Source organism: Pristiophorus japonicus, chromosome 12, assembly GCF_044704955.1.
Source record: "Pristiophorus japonicus isolate sPriJap1 chromosome 12, sPriJap1.hap1, whole genome shotgun sequence".
Classification (NCBI taxonomy): domain Eukaryota; kingdom Metazoa; phylum Chordata; class Chondrichthyes; family Pristiophoridae; genus Pristiophorus; species Pristiophorus japonicus.
Genome location: NC_091988.1, coordinates 92,378,350 through 92,405,475, shown reverse-complemented (window position 1 = coordinate 92,405,475; position 27,126 = coordinate 92,378,350). Strand labels below are relative to the sequence as shown.

At 45.3% G+C, this 27,126-nt stretch overlaps 1 protein-coding gene across 1 annotated transcript; it reads left to right on the top strand.

Moving 5' to 3' along the window:
- The first annotated feature begins 249 nt into the window (after positions 1-249).
- Positions 250-27,126, top strand: cav3 (caveolin 3). The gene is made up of 2 exons (XM_070895751.1): positions 250-924; positions 20,075-27,126. The coding sequence occupies exons 1-2, from the start codon at positions 814-816 to the stop codon at positions 20,414-20,416; spliced, it is 453 nt and encodes a 150-aa protein (XP_070751852.1). The 5' UTR covers positions 250-813; the 3' UTR covers positions 20,417-27,126.

Genomic DNA, 27,126 nt, shown 5'->3' with positions numbered 1-27,126 from the left:
TTGCTCAATACCTGTTGCCAAATACCCATTGCTCAATACCTGTTGCCCAATACCCATTGCCCAATACCCATTGACCAATGCCCATTGCCCAGTACCCGTTGCCCAATACTCATTGCCCAATACCCGTTGCCCAATACCCGTTGCCCAATAACCTATACCCATGCCCAATGCCCAGTACCCAATAACCAGCACCCAAGTGCAGATGCATTTAAGGGGAGGATAGAGAAGCATATGATGGAAGAGGGAATAGAGGGTTATGCGGATAGATTTAGATGAGGAGGCTCCTAACACCTGCATGGACTGGTGTGTTTCTATGCCGTATATCCTATATAATCTTAGGTAATACCCAATGCCCAGCAGCCAATCCCCTAACATTCCCCATTCTGGGATAGATTTCCCGAGGTAGTTTGCTGGCTGTATTCTCGCTCCTCTTTTCGCTCTGGACAGGCATCAGTCGAAGAATCCATGACTGAACGTCTGCCTTTGGACTACAGTGTTATTATTAAAACAGTGAGAGAGAATGTCCTATAATGGTGTCAGTGGCGTGAGAGGAATGGATGCCTCTCTGAAATATAGGATCTGGCTGTGAGGAATGCCAGGGGCTGGTGTGACAGCAGGCTGTAGATCATTTCTCTCAGACCTCACAGTAGTTTGAGAGGAGCCTGCTGCCATGTCAGACTGATATCCAGGGTGTGGCTACACTGGGGGAAGTTGAGAAATCTGCTTTCCCCACCACCACAAATACCTTTTATTCCCCGTCACTTGCGGCCGAACAGTCAAGTCATTTGAGTGGTGGTAAACTTTTTGCAGATCATGGCTGAGACTAAACCCAACAGCGCCGAGCAGAAGTTCAAAGGCGGAATCACGAAAGAAATCGATCTGGTCAACCGGGACCCCAACCGCATCAACGAGGATGTGGTAAAGGTACTCCCCCCCGCCCTTTCTTTTGTAACGTGCATGCCGTGGGATCGTTTTATTCCCTTTAACACCAAAACGAATGACTCGGTGTAGAGCTATCCTCAAAATGCTCACAGTCCAATAATCCACGTCCCTTATACTGTCCACATCTTTGGCATTTAAAGTTGCTGCATTAAATATTTTTTTAAATCACACACTCGTGCCTTGAAGTTTAGTTTAAATTCTAAAAAATAATGCGCTAAAAATCCACAGTGTTAGACTGCACAATTGGTTGACTCGTCTGTTTTCCTCCCCGCTCCCATCATTTTTTTGGGAAGTGTTACCGCTTTAAGTGCGTCCCTGCTTTAAATAACCCGAGCCCGAGGTGTTGATACCCGCTCTATATTTAACCTGTTATGAATGTACAGATTCTAGGTTGAATTGCACTTACTGTAGTACGGTATGAGATTGGATATTGGCCGCAGTTGTAAAAAAAAAACTCAATTGAATATCCTACATGTGCCAGTGGCCTCAAACTATTGGCTGATTGAATGGATACCTGAGAGGTATTTCAGAAAATAAGCCTTAAAAAAACATCTCAGGTTAAACAAATAAAGACTCAGCATGTCTCAAAGCACTTTACAGCCAATGAAGTACTTTTTGATGTGTGGTCACTGTTGTAATGTAGGAAACACGGTAGCCAACTTGTGCACAGCAAGCTCCCACAAACAGCAATGTGATAATGACCAGATAGTTTGTTTTAGCGATGTTGGTTGAGGGATAAATATTAGCTAGGACTCCTGCTCTTCTTCAGAATAGCACTGTGGGTCTTTTACGTCCACCTGAGACCTCAGTTTAAGATCTCAGCCAAACAACAGTAACTCCAACAGTGCAGCACTCCCTCAGGACTGCACTGAAGTGTCAGACTCGATGTTGTGCTCAAGTCACTGTTGAGGAATGGGGCCTTTACCCACAACCTTCTGACTCAGGCAAGTGTGCTACCCACTGAGCCACAATAGCCTGGCTTCAGTGCTCCGCTCCCATTTATGCATCTCGGTGTCCAGAATACTGTACATAACCGCACTGGAAGAGGACTTGTGATTTCAAGCAGCTCACCAATGATGAAAAGTTGGAGAAGGGTCAACAATGGGGTCTGAATTGAATTCCAGATTCAAGGAATTGAACATGCTTAAGGATGAATTGATGGATACAGAGTGGAATGAACACTAGCTAATGTGTAGAATAACTGGTTACTCATCAATCGAGAACCTGAAAACTTAGATCTATGCTTCGTAAATTGTTTTCAAATACTGTTTGGAAATGATCATGAGTGTAGTCGATCTGAACACACAATCCAATAACCAGAGGCACAGACTGGTGAAGCAGTACTCAGCATCCTTTCTGGTTTGGGCAAGCACGAGTCCTGAGGGAGGGTCTCGAGGCCTGAAACATCGACTGATTTGACCTTTGTCTCTCCGCAGATGCTGCCTGACCAGCTGAGTATTTTGTTATTTGTTCTAGGCTGTGGGCATCATTGGCAAGGCCAGCAAGTATTGCCCATCCCTAATTGCCCATGAGAAGCTGGCAGTGAGCAGCTGTTTGTCAGGTTTGCAGAAAGGCACAATTGCCTTGCGCCATTTTGCTAATTTTATTGCACGAGGATGATTCGCTGATGTGATTTGTGTCACTGCATTGTTAAATCATTCCTTTATTTGCTTGCAAACACTTCAAGAGCTGTGGGGTCGATTTTAACCCTACGCGCCTGACGGAAACTGGGCGGGCAGATGGTCACGAGAGAGGGAGTTACTTAACCCGCTCAGAACCCGACCCTTTCCCAGTGATGCCTATTTTAAACTGCTGGGTTCTGCAGGCGGATGTGGAGCACGCCTAAAGCAGGTGGGGGCCTCATGACTTCAATGGGACCCCGATTGCATTTTAACTGTGGCACGAACAGGGAATCTACTACAACTTTCCTGCCAGATTTTTGTTGGGTAAGGGTATTAAGGGCTACGGAACCAAGGCAGGTAAATGGAGTTAAGATACCGATCAGCCATGATCTAATTGAAATAGCTTGAGGGGCTCATGGCCTCCTCCTGTTGCTATGCAGGTTGAAGCAGGTCTGCAGCTGGTCTGTAGACAGAAGAGGCCCTCTAAGGTAAGTGAAAAACTGAATTTGTGGAGCCAGGAGGAATATGATTGCAGCCTCCGAGATCCACAAGGAAAGCGGTGACCTTCCCTGCGCTGCACTTTCCCCACCTGCCCTGTGGCCCTCCCGATATCCGCTTCTGGGGACACACTTCTTCGCCGCAAGCTTTGCTCTTGTACCGACCAGCGGTGACCAGCCGCCCAAACCTCCCCTCCCGCCTGCTGAACAGCTGCCTATTTCTCCGCTCCGCTGGGCGGTCCACATTGTTCGCATGCCTGATACAAGACTCCCAAAGCAAGCGCTCTACTCGGAGCTCCTACACGGCAAGCGATTCCCGGGTGGGCAGAGGAAACATTTCAAGGACACCCTCAAAGCCTCCTTGATAAAATACAACATCCCCACTGGCACCTGGGAATCCCTGGCCAAAGATCACCCTAAGTGGAGGAAGTTCATCTGGGAGGGCACTGAGCACCTCGAGTCTCATCGCTGAGAGCATGCAGAAAACAAGTGCAGGCAGCAGAAGGAGCGTGCGGCAAACCAGACTCCCCACCCACCCCTTCCTCCAATCACTGTCTGTCCCACCTGTGACAGAGACTGTAATTCCCATATTGGATTATACAGTCACCTGAGAACTCACTTTTAGAGTGGAAGCAAGCCTTCCTCAATTTCGAGGGACTGCCTATGATGATGATCTGCCCATTTCAGGCGTGCATCAGACTGGCGGTGTGCAGACAAGGCCCAGAGTTAAAATCCTTCAGGCCACCAACTTAGATTAGTGAGTGTGTTTTGCACTGAATACATCTCCTCTGCCCACCCACTTCGCCCCGCCTGCCCGAAACCCATTGGGTGGGGTTAAATTGACCCTTTATATTATATCCACACAATGAGAGCCTCTTTGCCCGAATGCTGCCCCAACCCTCAGCTGAAATGAAACACTTGACCGGCCTCAGTAATCATGGTTGTAATGCGAGAATTAAGTTTGTTCGATAAAGACACCACGTGGTCTGATGCTGAGCCATGTAGGCCAAGTTGGTCCCTGGTCTGGGTTCTCAGTGGCCTTGTTGTCCCTGGGTTAGGCAGGAGAAAAAGAACACTTTCCACACCCTGTCCCTGTCCAACAACCACTATTGGAAGCCGCTGAATTTTGAGCCTTTATTGCTCATTCGTCACTTGGTGATCATTAACCAGGCTCACACTAGAGGTATGTTGTTGTGATCTGGAATGCACAGCCTGAAAGGGTGGTGGACGCAGATCCAATCTGGGAATTGGATATATACTTGAAAAGGAAAAAATATTGCAGGGCTACGGGGGAAGAGCTGGGGGAATGGGACTAATTGGATTGCTCTTTCAAAGAGACTGCACAGACTCGATGGGCTGAATGGCCTCCTTCTGTGCTATATCATTCTATGATCATGTGGGAGAGGTATGAGAGGGCTGCTACTGAAACCTGACTTTAAAAAAAATTCAGTGTCGATATGTGGGCAGTGCTGGCAAGGCCGGCATTTATTGCTCATCCCTAATTGTCCTGAGAAGATGGAGATACAACTGAGTGTCTTGCTAGGCCACCTCAAAGGGCAGTTTAGATTCAACCATATTGGTGTGGGACTGGAGTCACTTATAGACCAGACCGGATAAGTTCGGCAGGTTTCCTTTCCTTAAGGACATTTGTGAACCAGTTGATTTTAACAACAATCCAACAGCTTCATGGTCACTTTTAGTAACACCGGCTTTTTATTTCCAAATGTTTTTTTAAAACTGAATTCAAATTTCCAAACCCTCACAGTGGGATTTGAATTCACATTCTCTGGGTTATTAGTTCAAGACTTCACATCGGTTACTACTAGTCCTGTAACATAACCACCAGGCCACCATACCCGAGTGCCTTCTAATGTCAGGCAGGACAAAAATACACGAAGGCCACAATGTTTAATCCACTGGCAGGCTCATCTTTCATGTCCAGTGGGGCATTCTGCACAGCATTTATCGGGTGGGGAGGGGCACGGGGGGTTGGGGGTGGGTGGTGGGTGAGGCAAATTGATGCCACAGAGGGATTGCCTGGCAGATGGCAGAGTTCAGAGTCAGCCAAATGATCAGGATTATCTCTTGCTCTGATGGAATGTTTCACTCATGCACAGTGCCGTGCCCAACGGCATAGCAGAGTGCTGAGGGAACCTGTCCAGCCCGGGTGGGCGGGAGCCACTGATTGGCTGAGCTGCAACTTGACCCCCGTGAACCTTCTGTTTTCGGAGCTGAGGCTCAGCACTTTCACTGATGTTTGGGGAGCCTAGCAACAAGCAACACTTGGAGTAACCAGCTTTATGCTTACGATGCAGTAGAACCTAAGCTGCAGCGGTTCAAGAAGGGGGTTCACCACCACCTTCTCAGGGGCAATTAGGGATGGACAATAAATGCTGGCCTTGCCAGCGACACCCACATCCCAGGAACGAATTAAAAAAAATACATTTTATATTCAGCATTTGAATTCAGTTAAGGAAAAAACTCTGGAAATAAAAATTGGTATCCTTATAAGTGACCATGAAGCTGTTGGATTGTCGTAAAAACCTAACAGATTTCCTCATCTCCTTTAGGGAAGGAAAGCTGCCGTCCTTGATTCATGTAAGTGGGAGCTAATGCCCGAATTGTACAGCACCAAACAGTGCAATCTTGGGAGCAATCTAAGATCATTGCACGTGCACAGCCATCGACTTGCACTGCTGGAATCGACCCTCTGCATCTGTATTTAAATTAATGTGCGGTGTTTTGTTCATCTACGGGGTGAGATTGCGTACACCCCCGTTTGGGGGCGGTAACAGCCGTGAGGTGGGAGTTCCTGAGGCAGGCGTGGAAGTCCCGCCCCGCTACCTATATTGGGGATAGCACCCTTGAGAGCAATTGGAGCGCACAATATTGCGCTCGACTTGCTCAGTGGGGCCCGAGCGGCATGGAGGGGGTAGAGAGGGGCGCGGTGGGGCATGTAGTGCTGCCGCGTAGACCGGCCCTCCCTTTCATCTGTGGCCAAGAAACGGGGCCATCCCTGGAATACAAGGGAGCGGGGCTCTACTCGAAACTCCTTCATGGCAAACGAGCCAAAGGTGGGCAGATGAAACCTTTCAAGGACACCCTCAAAGCCTCCCTGATAAAGTGCAACATTCCCACCAACACCTGGAAATCCCTGGCCAAAGACCGCCCTAAGTGGAGGAAGTGCATCCTTGAGGGCGCTGAGCACTTCGAGTCTCGTCGCCGAGAGCGTGCATAAAACAAGCGCAGGCAGCGGAAGGAAAGAGTAGCAAAACAGACTCCCCACCCTCCTTTTTCTTCAACGATTGTCTGTCCCACCTGTGACAGAGACTGTAATTCCAGTACTGGACTGTTCAGTCACCTGAGAACTCACTTTTAGAGTGGAAGCAAGTCTTCCTCGATTCGTGGGACTGCCTATGATGATGACGAGGGAGCGGGGTGCTGCGGCAGCAGCCTGCCCCACAAGCAAAGTGCCGGGCTGCAAGATCGCGGCACGGACCCCACGATCGAGAAGGAAGAAGGTCACCACTGGTAAGTTGGACAATTCTTTTTCGATTCCCCACCTCCCCACTAATTTTCACCCCGTGAGCGGCCTACAGCCCGATACGCGTCCCTGAAGCTGTCGTGGGTATCGCCCGGCGCAGCCTCGGAGCGCTATCGAATTTTCGCCCCGATGCGAAAACGGGTCGCTGCACGCGGTGATGCCGTTGTCATTGCCGGTACCAGTGGCGCGGGGTGCGACCAGGTGGAGTGGGGCATGACTGGTTACCGCCGCCGCGAAACGCCCGCGGTATTTCGTTAAATATCTCCCTGATCCCCAAAGTAATTGAGCCAAGCTCCAGCATTAATAATCTGACCATACAACTCACATTTATAACCTGCACATAACAGCTCACATTTTACTCAATGTGGAAAATAGCAGCAATTTAAGAAAAGTTGCAGTGAGGAGCTCAACAATAATGGATACCGTCTCCAATTGATCAAACTGTTAACAACCATCTGTCAGCCTGACAAAAACAATGACAACTTGCATTTATATAGCACCTTCAAGCTATTAAGACATTCCAAAGTGCTTCATAGAGGTGAGTAGAATGGGGGCAGAAGCAAAAGATACAAAGAAGAAAAATAAAAGTGGAGAGCAGAGAAACCCAAGGCAAAAAGCAAAAAGGGCCACATTACAGCAAAATTCTAAAGGGGCAAAGTGTGTTAAAAAGACAAGCCTGAAGGCTCTGTGCCTCAATGCGAGGATTATTCGTAATAAGGTGGATGAATTAACTGTGCAGGCAGCAAATAATGAATATAATATGATTGGCATCACGGAGACATGGCTCCACGGTGACCAAGGCTGGGAACTCCACATCCACGGGTATTCAACATTCAGGAAGGATAGACAGAAAGGAAAAGGAGGTGGGGTGGCGTTGCTGGTTAGAGAGGAAATTAACGCAATAATAAGGAAGGACATTAGCTTGGATGATGTGGAATTGGTATGGGTGGAGCTGCGGAATACCAAAGGGCAGAAAACGCTAGTGGGAGTTGTGTACAGACCACCAAACAGTAGTAGTGAGGTTGGGGACAGCATCAAACAAGAAATTAGGGATGCGTGCAATAAAGGTACAGCAGTTATCATGGGCGACTTTAATCTGCATATAGATTGGGCTAACCAAACTAGTAGCAATGTGGTGAAGGAGAATTTTCTGGAGTGTATTCGGGATGGTTTTCTAGACCAATATGTCGAGGAACTAACTGGAGGCTGGCCATCCTAGACTGGGTGATGTGAAATGAGAAAGGACTAATTAGCAATCTTGTGCGAGGCCCCTTGGGGAAGAGTGACCATAATATGGTAGAATTCTTTATTAAGATGGAGAGTGACACAGTTAATTCAGAGACTAGGGTCCTGAACTTAAGGAAAGGTAACTTCGATGGTATGAGACGTGAATTGTCTAGAATAGACTGGCAAAGGATACTTAAAGGGTTGACAGTGGAGAGGCAATGGCAAACATTTAAAGATTACATGGATGAATTTCAACAATTGTACATCCCTGTCTGGAGTAAAAATAAAACGGGGAAGGTGGCTCACCCGTGGCTAACAAGGGAAATTAAGGATAGTGTTAAATCCAAGGAAGAGGCATATAAATTGGCCAGAAAAAGCAGCAAACCTGAGGACTGGGAGAATTTTATAATTTAGCAGAGGAGGACAAAGGGTTTAATTAGGAGGGGGAAAATAGAGTATGAGAGGAAGCTTGCTGGGAACATAAAAACTGACCGCAAAAGCTACTATAGATATGTGAAAAGAAAAAGATTAGTGAAGACAAACGTAGGTCCCTTGCAGTCAGATTGAGGGGAATTTATAATGGGGAACAAAGAAATGGCAGGCAGTTGAACAAATACTTTGGTTCTGTCTTCTCGAAGGAAGACACAAATAACCTTCCGGAAATAATTGGGGACCGAGGGTCGAGTGAGAAGGAGGAACTGAAGGAAATCCTTATTAGATGGGAAATTGTGTTGGGGAAATTGATGGGATTGAAGGCCGATAAATCCTCGGGGCCTAATAGTCTGCATCCCAGAGTACTTAAGGAAGTGGCCCAAGAAATAGTGGATGCATTGGTGATCATTTTCTAACAGTCTATCGACTCTGGATAGTTCCTATGGACTGGAGGGTAGCTAATGTAACATCACTTTTTAAGAAAGGAGGGAGAGAGAAAACAGGTAATTATAGACCGGTTAGCCTGACATCAGTAGTGGGGAAAATGTTGGAATCAATTATTAAAGATGAAATAGCAGCGCCTTTGGAAAGCAGTGTCAGGATCGGTCCAAGTCAGCATGGATTTATGAAAGATAAATCATGCTTGACAAATCTTCTGGAATTTTTTGAGGATGTAACTGGTAGAGTGGACAAGGGAGAATCAGTGGATGTGGTGTATTTGGACTTTCAAAAGGCTTTTGACAAGGTCCCACACAAGAGATTGATGTGCAAAATCAAAGCACATGGTATTGGGGGTAATGTACTGACCTGGATAGCGAACTGGTTGGCAGACAGGAAGCAGAGAGTCGGGATAAACGGGTCCTTTTCAGAATGGCAGGCAGTGACTAGTGGAGTGCTGCAGGGCTCAGTGCTGTGACCCCAGCTCTTTACAATATACATTAATGATTGAGTGTAATATCTCTAAGTTTGCAGATAACACTAAGCTGAGTGGTGGTGTGAGCTGTGAGGAGGATGCTAAGAAGCTGCTGGGTGACTTGGACAGGTTAGGTGAGTGGGCAAACGCATGGCAGATGCCGTATAATGTGGATAAATGTGAGGTTATCCACTTTGGGGGAAAAAAACACGAAGGCAGAATATTATCTGAATGGCGGCATATTAGGACACATAAGGAGATATAAGGAGCATCTTAAAGGATGACAGGGAGAGGTAGAGAGGCAGAGAGGTTTAGGAAGGAAATTCCAGAGCTTAATTATTAACTTATTGCTGGTCATAGGAATGTGGGAAGGGAGGACCTTGAGATGATCACTATCACTAGGGAGGTAGTGCTGGACAGACTAATGGGACTGAAGGTAGACAAGTCCCCTGGTCCTGATGAAATGCATCCCAGGGTATTAAAAGAGATGGCGGAAGTTATAGCAGATGCATTTGTTATAATCTACCAAAATTCTCTGGACTCTGGGGAGGTACCAGCGGATTGGAGAGCAGCTAATGTAACGCCTCTGTTTAAAAAAGGGGGCAGGCAAAAGGCAGGTAACTATAAGCTGGTTAGTTTAACATCTGTAGTGGGGAAAATGCTTGAAACTATCATTAAGGAAGAAATAGCGGGACATCTGGATAGGAATAGTGCAATCAAGCAAACGCAGTATGGATTCATGAAAGGGAAATCATGTTTAACTAATTTACTGGAATTCTTTGAGGATATAACGAGCATGGTGGATAGAGGTGTACCGATGGATGTGGTTTATTTAGATTTCCAAAAGGCATTCTAAAAGGTGCCACTCAAAAGGTTACTGCAGAAGATAAAGGTACGCGGAGTCAGGAAATGTATTAGCATGGATAGAGAATTGGCTGGCGAACAGAAAGCAGAGAGTCGGGATAAATGGGTCCTTTTCCGGTTGGAAATCAGTGGTTAGTGGTGTGCCACAGGGATCAGTACTGGGACCACAATTGTTTACAAAATACATAGATGACCTAGAAGAGGGGACAGAGTGTAGTGCAATAAAATTTGCAGATGACACTAAGATTAGTGGGAAAGCGGGTTGTGTAGAGGACTCGGAGAGGCTGCAAGGAGATTTGGATAGGTTAAGCGAATGGGCTAAGGTTTGGCAGATGGAATACAATGTCGGAAAGTGTGAGGTCATCCATCTTGGGGAAAAAAAACAGTAAAAGGGAATATTATTTGAATGGGGAGAAATTACAACATGCTGTGGTGCAGAGGGACCTGGGGGTCCTTGTGCATGAATCCCAAAAGGTTAGTTTGCAGGTGCAGCAGGTAATCTGAAGGCAAATGGAATGATGGCCTTCATTGCGAAAGGGATGGAGTACAAAAGCAGGGATGTGTTGCTGCAACTGTATAAGGTATTGGTAAGGCCGCACCTGGAGTACTGCGTGCAGTTTTGGTCACCTTACTTAAGGAAGGATATACTAGCTTTGGAAGGGGTACAGAGACGATTCACTGGGCTGATTCGAGAAATGAGGGGGTTACCTTATGATGATAGATTGAGTAGACTGGGTCTTTACTCCTTGGAGTTCAGAAGGATGAGGGGTGATCTTATAGAAACATTTAAAATCATGAAAGGGATAGACAAGATAGAGGCAGAGAGATTGTTTCCACTGGTCGGGGAGACTAGAACTAGGGGGCACAGTCTCAAAATACGGAGGAGCCAATTTAAAACCGAGTTGAGAAAGAATTTCTTCTCCCAGAGGGTTGTGAATCTGTGGAATTCTCTGCCCAAGGAAGCAGTTGAGGCTAGCGCATTGAATGTATTCAAGTCACAGATAGATAGATTTTTAAGCAATAAGGGAATTAAGGGTTACGGGGAGAGGGCGGGTAAGTGGAGCTGAGTCCATGGCCAGATCAGCCATGATCTTATTGAATGGCGGAGCAGGCTCGAGGGGCTAGATGGCCTACTCCTGTTCTTATGTTCTTAAGGCCAATGCAACTGAAGGCACGGTTGCCAATGACGGATTGATCAAAATTGGGAATGCACAAGAGTCCAGAATTGGAGGATTGCAGAGATCTCAAACGGTTGTTCTTATGTTCTTATGTTCTTATGTTGTAAGGCTGGAGGAGATTACAGAGATAGGGAGGGACAAGGCCATGGAGGGATTTGAAAACAAGGATGAGAATTTTAAAATCAAGGCATTGCTGGACCGGGAGCTAATGTAGGTCAGCAAGCACAGGGGTGAGGAGGGAACAGGATTTGCTGTGAGTTAGAACATCAATTTGGTTGAAACCTGATTTGCCACAAAACACCTTTGGGTCACAGTTGTTATGAATTCCAGGTAAAAATAGCGGAATTAATAAACCCATTGCACCAAAGTTCAATGAATCATCCATGCAGCAGTTCAGTCTAACCCAGTCCAGGACCGAGCGTGCGGATATATCAATACTGGAGTGACATGGTAAGTAGAATTTCGCTCTTTAACAAAAAGGTCTGACTACATTTCTCACTGTGAAACGTCCATCCAAATCTGCCATATTTTAGATTCACCACCTTTCTGACATCTTTCATGTCAGAAATTCTGTGAATTTCTTGAGTGTGTTCAGGTTCGTTTTCTACAACAATATGTCCTAGAACCAACAAAGGGGCAGGATGTATTAGCTTTAGTAATGAGCCCGATTTAGTTAACAGCCTCACAATGCAAATTTATCCAATAGCATTCAACGAGCATGTCACCTGTGGTTCAGTGGGTAGCAGCCTTGCCTTTGAGTCAGAAGGTTGTGGGTTCAAGTCCACTCCAGGGACTTGAGCACAAAATATCTAGGCTGACACTCCAGTGCAATGCTGAGGGAGCACTGCACTGCTGGAGGTGCTGTCGTTAGGATGAGAATTAAACCGTGGTCCTGTCTGCTCTCTCAGGTGGACATAAAAGATCCCATGGCACTATTTTGAAGAAGAGCAGGGGAATTATCCCCCGGTGTCCTGGCCAATATTTATCCCTCAATCAACATAATACAAACAGATTATCTGGTCATTATCTCATTGCTGTTTGTGGGAACTTGCTTGTGCGCAGATTGGCTGTTGTGTTTCCCACATTACAACAGTGACTACGCTTCAACAGTACTTCATTGGCTGTAAAGTGCTTTGAGACGTCCGGTGGTCATGAATGGTGCTATATAAATGTAAGTATTTCTTTCTTTCTATAATATGATCGAGTTCCACGCAATGTTTGAAAAGGAGAAATGTGATGAGACAGAGACTGTTCACAGTAAACTGGGTAAATCAACAGAAGATCATTGGAAGGTGTTCAAAATAGAATTTAGTTTCATACAGTCCAGTTTATACCCCTAAGGGGCAAGAGCTCTACTTGTCAAAAAAAACAGCCATGGACGACTATCATCATCATAGGCGGTCCTACAAAGCGAGGATGACTTGCTTCCATGTCAAAAAGGGATGAGTTCACAGGTGTTTCAATGAAGGACCTAATATTCCAGATCCCAAACTACATCTTGAAGTGTGGGAGACGCCTGTGCGTGGATTTTTTTAACGTGTGGTGGCCGTTGCACACCAGCCACCACATGGGCTTGACAGAGCTAGGTCTTGGTCCAGTGGCAAGGATTACCCAAGACAACTGGAGACCAGCTCTGCTGCACAAACCGAGCGCAAACACATATTGCAGTGTGGGCTGGCCCGTGCTGCCCCTGGGCCCTCGCCTCTTCTGGGCCCCAGATTCACGCCTCTCCTGGTCCCCGGTCACTTCCTTCTACAAACTCTTGCTGCTCCTTCACCCCTCCTGCTGTGCCTGCCCGCACTGCAATCAGTGACCTGGCTTCGCAGGGATCGCCCTCCTGCAGCAGCACGCGCTGTTCCCTGCAGTGGTATGCTGCCGCACGCTGCTCTCTACAGTGGCCCCGGCCTGCTGATGGTCTTTCAGCCGGGACTGTGCCGATTTCCGGACGACTAAAAAGGTAAGGGACAGCATAAAACTAAAAGATTGCATACAAAAATGCAAAAACTGGCACAGATTCTGGTAACTGGGAAAGATACAGAGAACAACAAAAGTTGACAAAACAGATAGTAAAATCTACAAAAAGGAGTATGATAAGAATCTTGCAAGGGAATCAAAATCAATGCAAATAATTTTACAAATATATTAGGAAAAAGAGTGTGGTCAGGAGCAATGTGGGTCCTTTGAAATCTGATACTGGTGATATTGTAATGAACATAAGGTAATGGCAGATATGTTGAATAATTACTTTGCGTCAGTATTAACAGTGGAGAAAATCCCAAGGAAACTAATGTTGAATCGGGTGCAGGAAACTCACCAAAATTAAGGTAAGCAAAATAAAGTAATGAAGAAAATAATGGTACTAAAGTGTGACAAATCCCCGGGACCAAATGGTTTCCATCCCAGGGTTTTAAAGGAAGTAGGTGAGCACATTGCAGATGCTCTACCTATAATCTTCCAAAGTTTTCTCCATTTGGGAACCATTCCTTTAGATTCAATAATTGCATATATCATTCTGCTATTTACAAAAGCTGAGAGAGGTAAACCAGGAAATTATAGACCAGTTAGCTTAACATCAATTGTCGGAAAATAACTAGAGTCTATAATTAAGGATAGAGTTACTGAACAACTTGAAAATTTTCAGTTGATCACAGGATCACAAGGGATAGGTCAAACCTGATTGAATATTTTGAAAAGGTGACTAAAGTAGAGGACAGGGGAATGTCTATGAATGTTATTTATATGGACCTCCAGAAGACATTTGATAAAGTCTCTTGTCAGAGACTGTTATCTAAGGTTGAAGCCCATGGAATTGAAGGCAAGTTATTGACCTGGTTAGGAATTTGGCTGAGCGGCTGGTGACAGAGAGTCGGGACGATGGGCAGGCAGGTGGAAGCATAAAAGTACAAAGAGGTATTTAAAGATTAAGCGAATGGACAAAACTGTGGCAAATGGATTTAAATGTAGTCAAATGTGAGGTCATCCACTTTGGACCTAACAAGGATAGAACAGAGTACTTTCTAAATGGTGAAATGCTAGAAATAGTGGAGGTCTAAAGAGACTAAGGGGTCCACGGGTATAAATCATGGACAGGTCCAGAAAATAATCAAAGAAGCTAATGGAATGCTGGCCTTTATATCTAGAGGCCTAGAATACAAGGGGGTAGAAGTTATGCTGCAGCTATACTAAACCCTGGTTAGATCACACCTGGAGCACTGTGAGCAGTTCTGGGCACCATACCTTAGGAAGGATATATTGGTCTTGGAGGGAGCGCAGCGTAGGTTTACCAGAATGATACCCGGACACCAAGGAATAAGTTATGAGGAGAGGATACACAAACTAGGTTGCATTCCTTGGAATTTAGAAGATCAAGGGGTGATTGATTGAAGTTTTCAAGATATTAAGGGGAACTGATAGGGTAGGTACGGCCAGGGTAATCTCCTGGACTAGTTTCGATCGCCTGGATGGGTCGGAGAGGAATTTTCCCAGATTCTTCCTCCCAAAATTGGCCTGGGTTTTTATCTGTTTTTTGCCTCTCCCAGGAGATCACATGGCTCCGGTTGGGGTGGAGTGTTGAATGTTTCAGTATAAGGGGTGTCGCAATAGTGTGAGGCAGACTAGTTGGACTGGGTGCTCTTTTCCTTTCCGTCATGGTTCATAGGTTTATGTGTAACCCTTAGGGCTGCTGACCAAGGGCCGTGCGGCTTTTTGTTGGCCGGTGTGGACACGATGGGGCGAAATGGGCCTCCTTCTGCGCTGTAAATTTCTATGTTTCTATGTTTCTATAGAGAGAAACTATTTCTGCTGGTTGGGGTCTAGGGGGCATAGTCTAAAAATTAGAGCCAGACCTTTCGGGAATGAAGTTTTTGGAACTCTCTTCTGCAAATGGCAGTTGAGAACTGTTAATTTTAAATCTGCGATTGACAGACTTTTATTAACCAAAGGTATTAAGGAATTTGGGAGAAAGATGGGTATATGGAGTTAGGTCACCGATCAGCCAGGATCTCATTGAATGGCGGAACAGGATCGAGGGGCTAAATGGCCTACTCCTATGTTCCTAGATGCTTGTTTAAATTTTAAACCCAATTCATACAACTGCAACTGATCTCACGTAAATGAAAATGATCCCAGCGGATGACCCTGCATACCACTATGGTTTTACATTCATCATACGGTGAAATAACATCCTGGAATTGCTACTCCCTTTCCAAACCTGCTGCATTCAGATACTTCCTACACATTTACAGGCCCTGCATGGAACTGAAAAGGTTCTTCACATTGAGAATCTGAGGGAGATTTGACATATTCTGATTGTTTTGCTTTTGTACAGAGCCACGAATGAAAGATCTTGCATTTTTATAGCGCCTTCCTTGACTATGGGACGTCCCAAGGCACTTTACCATCAATGAAGTACTTTTGAAGTGTAGTCACTGTTGTAATGTAGGAAATGTGACAGCCAGTTTGCAATATTAGGACTCCTGGGCATGGGGGTAATATATTGGCATGGATTGAGGATTAGTTAATGAACAGAAAACAGAGAGTAAGAATAAGTGGGATTATTTTGGGTTGGCAGGCTGTAACTAGTGGGGTACTGCAAGGATCAGTGCTTGGTGTTTACAATCTATATTAATGACTTCGATGAAGGGACTGAGTGTAACGTATCCAAGTTTGCTGATGATATAACACTTCTACATGGGACAATAAGCTGTGAGGAAAGAGGCTGCAGAGAGATATAGACAGGTTGACTGAGTGGGCAAGAACATTGCAAAACAAATAAAATGCGGGGAAATTTGAAGAAATTTGGTAGAAAAAACAAAAAAGCAGAATATTTTTTGAATGGTGAGAGACTGGGAAATGTTTGCATTCAGAGGGACCTGGGCGTCCTTGTACATGAATCACAGAAAGTTAACATGCAGGTACAGCAAGCAAATTAGGAAAGCAAATGGAATGTTAGCTTTTGTTACAAAGGGATTAGAGTACAAGAGTAAAGAATTCCTACTACGATTATACAGGGCATTGGTGAGGCCACACTGGAGTATTGTGTACAGCTCTGGTCTCCTTACCTAAGGAAAGACATACTTGCCTTAGAGGGAGTGCAAAACAGATTCACTAGACTGGTTCCTGGGATGAGGGGAAAGTCCTGTGAGGAGAGATTGAGTAGACCAGGCCTATATTCCCTAGAGTTTAGAAGAATGAGAGATGATCTAATTGAAACATATAAAATTCTTAAGGGGTTTGACAGGGTTAATGTTGAGAAAATGTTTCTCCTGACTGGAGAATCTAGATCCAGGGGTCACAGTCTCATCATAAGGTGTCGGCCATTTAGGACTGAGAGGAGGAAACGTTTCTTCACTCAAAGAGTTCTAAATCTTTGCAATTGTCTACCCCAGAGGGCTGTGGATGCTCCGTCGCTGAGTATATTCAAGACAGAGATCGATACATTTTGGGGAAAAAAGGAATTAAGGGATATGGGGATAGTGTAGAAAGGCGGAGTTGAGGTAGAGGACCAGCCATAATCTTGTTAAATGGTGGAGCAGGCTTGAAGGCCAAATGGCCTACTCCAGCTTCTATTTCTCATGTTCCTATGTTCTTAAGCATCAAGCTCCCACAAACAGCAATTAATTAAATCACCAGATAACCTGCTTGTTGGCTGAGGTATAAATATTGGTCAGGTCACCAGGAGAACTCCTCTGCCATGGGATTTTTTACATCCACCTGATAGGGCAGTCGGGGGCCTCGGTTTAATCTAAAAGGCAGCACCGCCAACAGTGCAGCACTCCCTCATCACTGCACTGGAGTATGCGCCTAGATTATAGGCTCAAGTCTCTGGAGTGGGACTTGAGCCCACGACCTTCTGACTCAGAGGCGCGAGTGCTAACCACTGTGCCACAGCTGACAGTTGTGAAGCTAACTATTAACGGCTGCTCTCAAATGTGTCGTGCTTGGGCCTAATAAATGCTAATGAATTTAATGCTGTCTTCCCATGAAAAGGATATTCAAGAATGCAGAAGCTTTCATCTGCAAGAAAGATGAGGGCCAACTTGTATGACAAATTGGAGGTCTTGCCTTCTATGCGTGCATCAATCTGCGTTAAATGGAAAGAATTTTATTCTAAATCATTCCCATTCCCACTTGTGGCTTCCTCATTGCTTCACCAGTTTGGAGTATGGGGGTGCAGTAGTGTAGTGGTTATGTTACTTGACTAGATGTCCAGTGGCTTGCGCTAATAATCCAGAGAATATACATTCACATCCCACCCTGTTAAATTGAGAATCTGAATTGTATTAAAAAAAATCTGGAAATAAAAAAACTAGTTTCAGTAACAATGGGCACAAAGCTATAGTAAAAAGGCAAATGACCTTTAGGGAAGGAAATCTGCTGCCATTACCTGGTCTGGCCGATATGTGACTCCAGTCACACACCAATGTGGTTGACTGTTAACTGCCCTGAAGAGGCCTAGTAAGCCACTCAGTTAGAGGAGGCTCACCACCAGCACCTTCTCTGTGCAACTAGGGATGAGCAATAAATGCCAGCCTTGCCAGTGACACCCACGTCCTGAGAATGAGTAATAATAAATCTTGATCACCCCTAAGAGCACTGGGTGGGCCATGGGTTACCACAGTGTATTCTCACCTCCTGGAACCTGGATTTGAATCCATCTAGACTTTTAATTGAAGGGCTCTCTTCCTGCTTGCTCAGGACAGCACAGCACTGCCAGTAATTTAATGATTTATTGCAAATTGCAGTTAAATTGGCAGTCTCAATCAGGCCTTAAAAAATACGGGTGTGGAAATTGGATGCACTCAAGATTTAGGTAGAGTGGAGAGAGATTTATTCTGCATCTATCCCTGATTTGGAAGAGTTTGATACTGACTCTTTTTTAATGCATGTTTTTCTCTCTAATTAGTGATCTTCTAATAAAATCACATTCTGAGAAATCATATGTTTCAAAGCCATGTGTCCCACAATTTAGGATCATAGGAACAGGAGTGGGCCATCCAGCCATTTGAGCCTGTTCCGCCATTCAGTTAGATCATTGCTGATCTGTATCTTAACTCCATCTACCCACCTTGGTTCTGCTCTTAATACCTTTGCGTTACAAACATCGATCAATCTCAGCTTTGAAAGCTCCAATTATTCTCCAGCATCCACAGCTTTTTGGGGAGACAATTGTAAGGGGTTCTCAGGGAGTATTGTGCCTTTGGTGTCTCTCTCTGGGCTTCTGCCCTCACAGCTTATGCCAGGCCTGTGAGGTACCCTGAGTGCTGCAAGAGCACTCCTGGAGAGACTGTGTCCACAGCTTATGAAGGGGGTTTTGAGACTCGTGCGTCCCCACAGCTTATGACTAGCCTGTGAGGCACCTGTGAGTGTCAAACACTCCTAACCCCTTTCTTCCCTAGCCTGTGGCACACAGTTGAGTGTTTTTGAAGCGCTCCTGGCTTCCCTTACACTGTTCTGACACAAGACTCACGATCAGGAGATGTAATACAACAGAACTGAGACGAGGCGATTCCAAGAGGAACTTTAAGCTTCCAATTTATTTCACAAGGTGTATCTCAACACACAGCAATACACCATCAAAACAATCCCCCTAAATCCCACTAAATGGACACAACGAACATTTTTACACAAGTATTAGCAGTACAATGCCCAACCTCCCACCTTTCCTGACCTAACTGAGCTGGGAGTTCTGGGGACCAGAGGTAGTACTCACTACTGTGCCTTTTGCAGTCTGGTGGTTTGTTTCTTCTGTCTTCGGTGTCTTCGGACACTGGTCTTCCTTCTATGTCGCGAGGCTTGCTGGTTGCTGGATCACGAGAGCAGAACACACACACACTGGGTCAGAACCCCCTTCTTATAGCCAGATATCCAGTCCGCCTCTCATGCTGAAATCGATCCTTCTCATTGAAAAATGCAGCAGTGTTAGATTTCATGGGTTTTTTCCACTGACCATTCAGAGTGTTAACCTACTCAAGGGTTGAGTAGGTGTTGATTGGGTTGGCAGGGTGTGGGCCTCCTGTAGCCATTGTGTGGGCCCTTGGTTTGTTTTGGGTTCCCTAGTTTTCTGAAGGTCTGCATAATTTCCCAATAATGGTGTAAACATGGGGAAGACAATAGCCCGATAATGGTGATGAGTCAGTCCCACAGTTTTCGAGCAAGTGCTCTCCCATTGGCTTGAAGCCCCTTGCTTTGGGCTAACTCTGTCCCACCATTGGTCCTCCCCCATCCAATCACTGCTCTGCCAAGGCCACATCGTCTCAGTCGCACACCTGGATCTGGGTTCTCTGTTCCTTCCAGGACACTAGCCTTCTGTTTTATTGCAGCACAGGCAGATCCCACAGCTCCTTTTCTTCTGGGTAAAATGAGGGGTTTTCGTCCTCCCCTACACAGCTCCAGATTTCTATTATCCTTTGTGTGAAAAACTGCTTCCTGATTTCACTCCTAAATGGCCTAGCTCTAATTTTATTATGTTGCCTCATTCTGGATTCCCTCACCAGAGGAAATAATTTTTCTTTATCTATCTATCGAATCCTTTACATATTTTAAACACTTTAAAATTTGAAACACAACTTAATTGCCAGGTCTTTAGTATCTGCTATTTCCCAGGGAAATTTCTCCCCCTAACTAGTGACAAAAATAGGAAAACTGTTCCAATTCCCTCAACTAACATCCCATATCTTAATTGTCACAAAAACTCATCAAATACTTAAAAAACAAACAACCCGATCTTGTGTGTTGTCTGTCTGATTAAGTGTCACAAATTTCCAGAGCGTTCATTTGTAGAGCAATAAAGGATGAAGGGAGGCTCAGTGTTTGAGGTGTTGAGTCTGAAAGTGTGACTTTGGTTGTGTCTGTAGGTGGACTTTGAGGATGTGATTGCGGAGCCCGAGGGGACCAACAGCCTGGACGGTGTGTGGAAAGCCAGCTTCACAACCTTTACTGTGTCCAAGTACTGGTGCTACCGAATCCTATCTGCCATCTTCGGCATCCCCCTGTCCCTGCTCTGGGGTTTCTACTTCGCCTGCCTCTCCTTCTGCCACATCTGGGCCATTGTGCCCTGCATCAAGAGCTACCTGATCGAGATCCAGTGCGTCAGCAGGATCTACTCCCTCTGCATTCACACCTTCTGTGACCCCTTCTATGAAGCCTTGGGAAAAATATTCAGCAACATTCGCGTCACTTTGCACAAGGAAGTTTAGCTTCTCATGACCTCTTCTATCAACAAATGTACCCTTACAGAAGGCCTGTCTGCTAAATTGCCAGATTTTGTTCAGAACTTTTGCTCTTAAAATTGTAATTCACTTGTACTGTTAATATGGTAGCTTTATCTCACTATTGTTCTCCATTGATGTTACCGCTAAGAATTCATAGACAATCACTACTGTTCAATCCAGTGCTGTCAGAGTCATTCTTGTTCTGTGTGTCTATTTACATCAAAGATTAGCCCAGCACCATTGTGAGTGCCTTTCAGTAGCTACACCCCAGGCTCATTACCAGTTTCCGTCCCCCTCCCAGGCCACTGTCTCAGGTTTAACCAGACTGTTTGCAACCTCGGCATCCTATTTGCCCCTGTGGTGAGCTTCCGAACCTGTATCCGCTGCATCCCACAGACTGCCTACTTTCACCTCCGTAATATCGCCCGTCTCCTCCCTTGCCTCAGCCCATCTGCTGCATAAACCCTCATCCATGCACCTGTCCACTATTCCAGGCTCTCCATTCACCTGACTCTGCCCTCTTATGCATTTCCCCTGCCGTTCACCCCATCATTGTTGGCTGGTGGCTTCAGCTACCTAGGCGCCAAGCTCTGCAGTTCCTCCCCTAAATCCCTCTCACTCTCCATCTCCCTCTTCTCCTTAAAAATACAGCTCGTTGACCAAGCTTTTGGCCATGCCTCCCAATATCTCCTTCTATAGCTTAGTGTCCATTATTGTCTAACTGCCTCACTACCAAGGGCCATAGGAGGGCTATTTAAATAAATGGAAGTTGTTGTTAATTGGAATTTGTTTTGGGACAGCCAAGATTCTTGACATTTGTGGAAATCCATCAACATGTTGGAAAGTCTTCAAACCCAACTCCTGAGAATCCACACCAGTAGACTTTCTGTTTCCACAATATGGAGTGCACACTCTCTCCCTAAAGGGGCACATGCCACTTTATTAGTGATGGAAAACTGACCTGTTCTCACTGTGTATCCTGCTTGCTATAGTACTGAGCCATAGAGACCAATAGGTCCTAATGATACCGAGGCTAATAGAGTTAAATTATGAACACAGGTTGCATAGACTAGGCTTGTATTCACTTGAGTATAGAAACATAGAAACATAGAAAATAGGTGCAGGACTAGGTCGTTCGACCCTTCGAGCCTGCACCACCATTCAATATGATCATGGCTGATCATGCATTTCAGTACCCCATTCCTGCTTTCTCTCCATACCCTTTGATCCCTTTAGCCGTGAGGGCCACATCTAACTCCTTTTTGAATATAACTAATGAACTGGCCCCAACAACTTTCTGTGGTAGAGAATTCCACATGCCCACAACTCTCTGAGTGAAGAAGTTTCTCCTCATCTTGGTCCTAAATGACTTACCCTTTATCCTTAGACTGTGACCCCTGGTTCTGGACTTCCCCAACATCGGAAACATTCTTCCACATCTAACCTGTCCAATCCCGTCAGAATTTTATATGTTTCTATGAGATCCCCTCTCATTCTTCTAAATTCCATTGAATACAAGCCTAGTCGATCCAGTCTTTCTTCATATGTCAGTCTGATGAACGTTCGCTGCACTCCCTCAATAGCAAGAATGTCCTTCCTCAGATTAGGAGACCAAAACTGTACAAAATATTCAAGGTGAGGCCTCACCAAGGCCCTGTACAACTTCAGTAAGACCTCCCTGCTCCTATACTCGAATCCTCTCGCTATGAAGGCCAACATCCATTTGCCTTCTTCATCGCCTGCTGCACCTGCATGCCAACTTTCAATGACTGATGTACCATGACACCCAGATCTCGTTGCACCTCCCCCTTTACCAATCTGTCACCATTTAGATAATAATCAGCCCTCCTGTTTTTACCACCAAAGTTGATAACCTCACATTTATCCACATTATACTGCATTTCCCATGTATTTGCCCACTCACCTAACCTGTCCAAGTCACTCTGCAGTCTCTTAGTATCCTCCTCACAGCTCACACTGCCACCCAGCTTAGTGTCATCTGCAAACTTGGACATATTACATTCAATTCCTTCATCTAAATAATTAATTTATATTGTAAATAGCTGGGGTCCCAGCACTGAACTTTGCGGTACCCCAGTAATTACTGCCTGCCATTCTGAAAAGGACCTGTTTATTCCTACTCTCTGCTTCCTGTCTGCCAAGCAGTTCTCTATCAATGTGAGTACATTACCCCCAATACCACATGCTTTAATTTTGCATACTAATCTCTTATGTGGGACCTTGTCAAAAGCCTTTTGAAAGTCTAAATACACCACATACACTGGCTCTCCCTTGTCCACTCTACTAGTTACATCCTCAAAAAATTCTAGAAGATTTGTCAAACATAATTTCCTTTTCATAAATCCATGCTGACTTAGACCGATCCTGTCTCTGCTTTCCAAATGTGCTGCTATTGCATCTTTAATAATTAATTCCAACATTTTCTCCACCACCGATATTAGGCTGACTCATCTATAATTCCCTATTTTCTCTCTCCCTCCTTTTTTAAAAAGTGGTGTTACATTAGCTACCCTCCAGTCCATAGGAACCGATCCAGAGTCTATAGAATGTTGGAAAATGACCACCAATGCATCTACTATTTCTATGGCCACTTCCTTAAGTACTCTGGGATGCAGACTATCAGGCCCTGAGGATTTATCGAACTTCAATCCCATCAATTTCCCTAACACAATTTCCTGACTAATAAGGATTTCCTTCAGTTCCTCCTTATCGCTAGACCCTCATTCCCCTAGTATTTCCGGAAGGTTATTTGTGTCTTCCTTAGTGAAGACAGCACCAAAGTATTTGTTCAATTGGTCTGCCATTTCCTTGTTCCCCATTATGAATTCACCTGATTCTGACTGTAAGGGACCCACATTTGTCTTCACTAATCTTTTTCTCTTCACGTATCTGTAGAAGCTTTTGCAGTCAGTTTTTATGTTCCCTGCAAGCTTACTCTCATATTCTATTTTCCCCCTCCTAATTCAACCCTTTTTCCTTCTCTGCTGAATTCTAAATTTCTCCCATTCCTCAGATTTGCTGCTTTTTATGGCCAATTTATATGCCTCTGCCTTGGATTTAACACCATCCCTAATTTCCCTTGTAAGCCACGGTTGAGCCACCTTCCCCATTTTATTTTTACGCCTGAAAGGGATGTACAAGTGTTGAAGTTCATCCATGTGATCTTTAAATGTCTGCCATTGTCTATCCACCGTCAACCCTTTAAGTATCATTCGCCAGTCTATCCTAGCCAATTCACGTCTCATACCATCGAAGTTACCTTTCTTTGAGTTCAGGACCCTAGTCTCTGAATTAACTGTCACTCTCCATCTTAATGAAGAATTCTATCATATTATGGTCACTTATCCCCAAGGGACCTCGCACAACAAGATTGCTAATTAATCTCTTATTACACAACACGTAGTCTAGGATGGCCAGCTCTCTAGTTGGTTTCTCGACATATTGGTCTAGAAAACCATCCCTTATACACTCCAGGAAATCCTCCACCGTATTGCTACCAGTTTGGTTAGCCCAATCTATATGTAGATTAAAGTCACCCATGATAACTGCTGTACTTTTATTGCACGCATCCCTAATTTCCTGTTTGATGCCATCCCCAACCTCACTATGACCGTTTGGTGGTCTGTACACAACTCCCACTAGTGTTTTCTGTGCTTTGGTGTTCCGCAGCTCTACATATACAAATTCCACCTCATCCACGCTAATGTCCTTCCTTAATATTGCATTAATCTCCTCTTTAACCAGCAACGCTACTCCACCTCCTTTTCCTTTCTATCTATCCTTCCTGAATATTGAATACCCTTGGATGTTGCGTTCCCAGCCTTGGTCACCCTGGAGCTATGTCTCCGTAATCCCAATTACATCATATCCGTTTACTGCTATCTGTGCAGTTAATTCATCCACCTTATTACAAATGCTCCTCGCATTGAGACACAGAGCCTTCAGGCTTGTTTTTTTTAATACTCTTTGTCCTTTTAGAATTATGCTGTAATGTGTCTCTTTTTGATCTTTGTCTTTGATTTTTCTGCCCTCCACTTTTACTTTTCTTCTTTCAACCTTTTGCTTCTGTCCCCATTTTCTTCCCTCTGCCTCCCTGCAAAGGTTCTCATCCCCCTGTCATATTAGTTTAATTCCTCCCCAACAGCACTAGCAAACACTCCCTCCTAGGACATTGGTTCCGGTCCTGCCCAGGTGCAGACCGTCTGGTTTGTACTGGTCCCACCTCCCCCAGAATCAGTTCCAATGTACCCAGAATTTGAATCCCTCGCTCTTGCACCATTCATCTTAGCTATCCTGCTATTTCTACTCTGGCTAGCATGTGACACTAGTAGCAATCCTGAAATTACTACCTTTGAGGTCCTACTTTTTAATTTAACTCCTAGCTCCCTAAATTCAGCTTGTAGGACCTCATCCCATTTTTTTACCTATTTTGTTAGTACTTATAAGCACTATGGCAACTGGCTGTTTGCCCTCCCCCTCCAGAATGTCCTGCAGCTGCTCTGAGACATCCTTGACCCTTGCACCAGGGAGGCAACATACCAACCTGGAGTCTCGTTTGCGGCCACAGAAACGCCTATCTATTCCCCTTACAATAGAGTCCCCTACCACTATAGCTCTCCCACTCTTTTCCCTGCCGTCCTGCGCAGCAAAGCTATCCATGGTGCCATGAACTTGGCTGCTGCTACCTTCCCCTGATGAGCCATCTCCCCCAACAGTATCCAAAGTGGTATATCTGTTTTGGAGGGAGATGACCGCAGGGGACTCCTGCACTACCTTCCTACTACTGCTCTTCCTGATGGTCACCCATTCCCTATCTGCCTTTGTACCCTTTGCCTGCGGTGTGTCCAACTCTCTAAATGTGCTATCCACGACATCCTCAGCATCGCCGATGCTCCAGAGTGAATCCACCTGCAGCTCCATTTCCGCAATGCGATTTGTCAGGAGCTGCAGCTGGACACACTTCCCGCACACATAGTAGTCAGGGACACTGGAAGTGTCTCTGATTTCCCACATAGCACAGGAGGAGCATGGCACAGTGCTGTTCTCAACTGGCATGACTGAACCCTTAAATTACTTAAGTTACTTAATTTGGCAACAATGACAAAGGTTTCCTACTGATAAGAAAAAGAAGAAGATTAAAGAGTGACCTGATTGTAGTATTTAAAGAATTTGATAGGGTAGAGTGAAACTATTTTCTCTGGTGGGGGAGACCAGAGCATGGGGCCATAATCTTAAAATTAGAGCCAGGCTGTTCAGAGGTGATATCAGGAAGCATTTTTTCACACAAAGGGTGGTGGGAATCTGGAACTCTCTCACCCATAAAGCTTTTGAGACTTAGTCAATTGAAAATGTCAAAATTGGATTGATAGATTTCTGTTAGACAAGGGTATTAAGGGATATGGAACCAAGGCAGGCAAATAGAGTTGAGGTACAGATCAGCCATGATCTAATTGAATGATAGAACAGGCGTGAAGGGCTGAATGGCCTGCTCCAGTTCCTATGTTCCTGCACTGTGGGGAATTAGCTGACCTCAGCTGTGGCAGCAGTTAGAGTGACACGAATGGTCCCAGCGCTCATGTTCTGGGGGGCAGGGGTCAATCAGCTGGGGCCTCTGCTCATGACCACTGTCCAGTGGCACAGCTGCAAAGGGTGCATGTTTGGACGTCAGGTGAGGACACAATCAGGCTTGGCTGCATTGCTCTTCATGACTGAATAGCCTGCTGATGTTCAGCAACTGGACTCAACACATTTGGGTGAAGTACTGGATGGCAGCTGGCACTTTTAGAACCATATGGTGTCTTAGGGGGAAAACAAAGGGAACATTTTGGCGTCATCTGCAACTAGGTAGTGTCCATCTGAGATCGACAGATTTTTGTTAGGTATGGGTATCGAGGAATATGGATCAAAGGCGGGTAAATGGACTTAAGGTACATATTAGTTAGTCATAGTATAATTGAATGGCAGAACAGGCTCGAGAGGCTGAATGGTTCTCTTCCTGTTCCTATGCCCAGGATTTGTGGGAGATTAACTGTGGTAGGGCAACTAGCAGTTTTGACTCACCTACTTACCTTACAGGGCTCTTGCCCTGTAGTGTCTGGGTAGCCATGCATCCCTTGATGTCTCGCATGAGTCCTGTCATTGGCCGGACCCTTGCTCTGCTCGCTTCACTGTCTCTGGCTCCCTTAATGTGGTAAAGCTTCCTCTTTCCTTCTGCAATTAGCACCGACTGCAGCTGAGTGACCAGCCATGTGACTTCTGGCAATGGAGCTTTGACCTGGCCCTTAGAACTTCACCTTGGGAGGTTGCCTGGTAGCTTGTAAGGTAGCACCAGCACTCTGCTCAGTGCCTCCCTTGCCTTTGAGATCAGGGCGTGGGCGTAGTGCCAGTTTACTGCTCGGTGTGGCTATAATTTCTCACATTGGCTGTTTATCATCAGGAGGATCCACAGCCAGCTACCAAGAACCTAGAACACTGGATGTCATGTATTTAACTGTCATTGTAACCCATGTATAAACTGACTAGTTGTACACTGTGAGAACATTGACCACTAGGTGGTGAACTTGTGGGAGACACTCCTAACCTGGTCTTTCAGGTATAAAAGGGGAAGCTCCTCCCACCTTCATCACTTCAGTGCTGGAATAAAAGTTGCAGGTCATAGAGTGACCTTCTCTCAA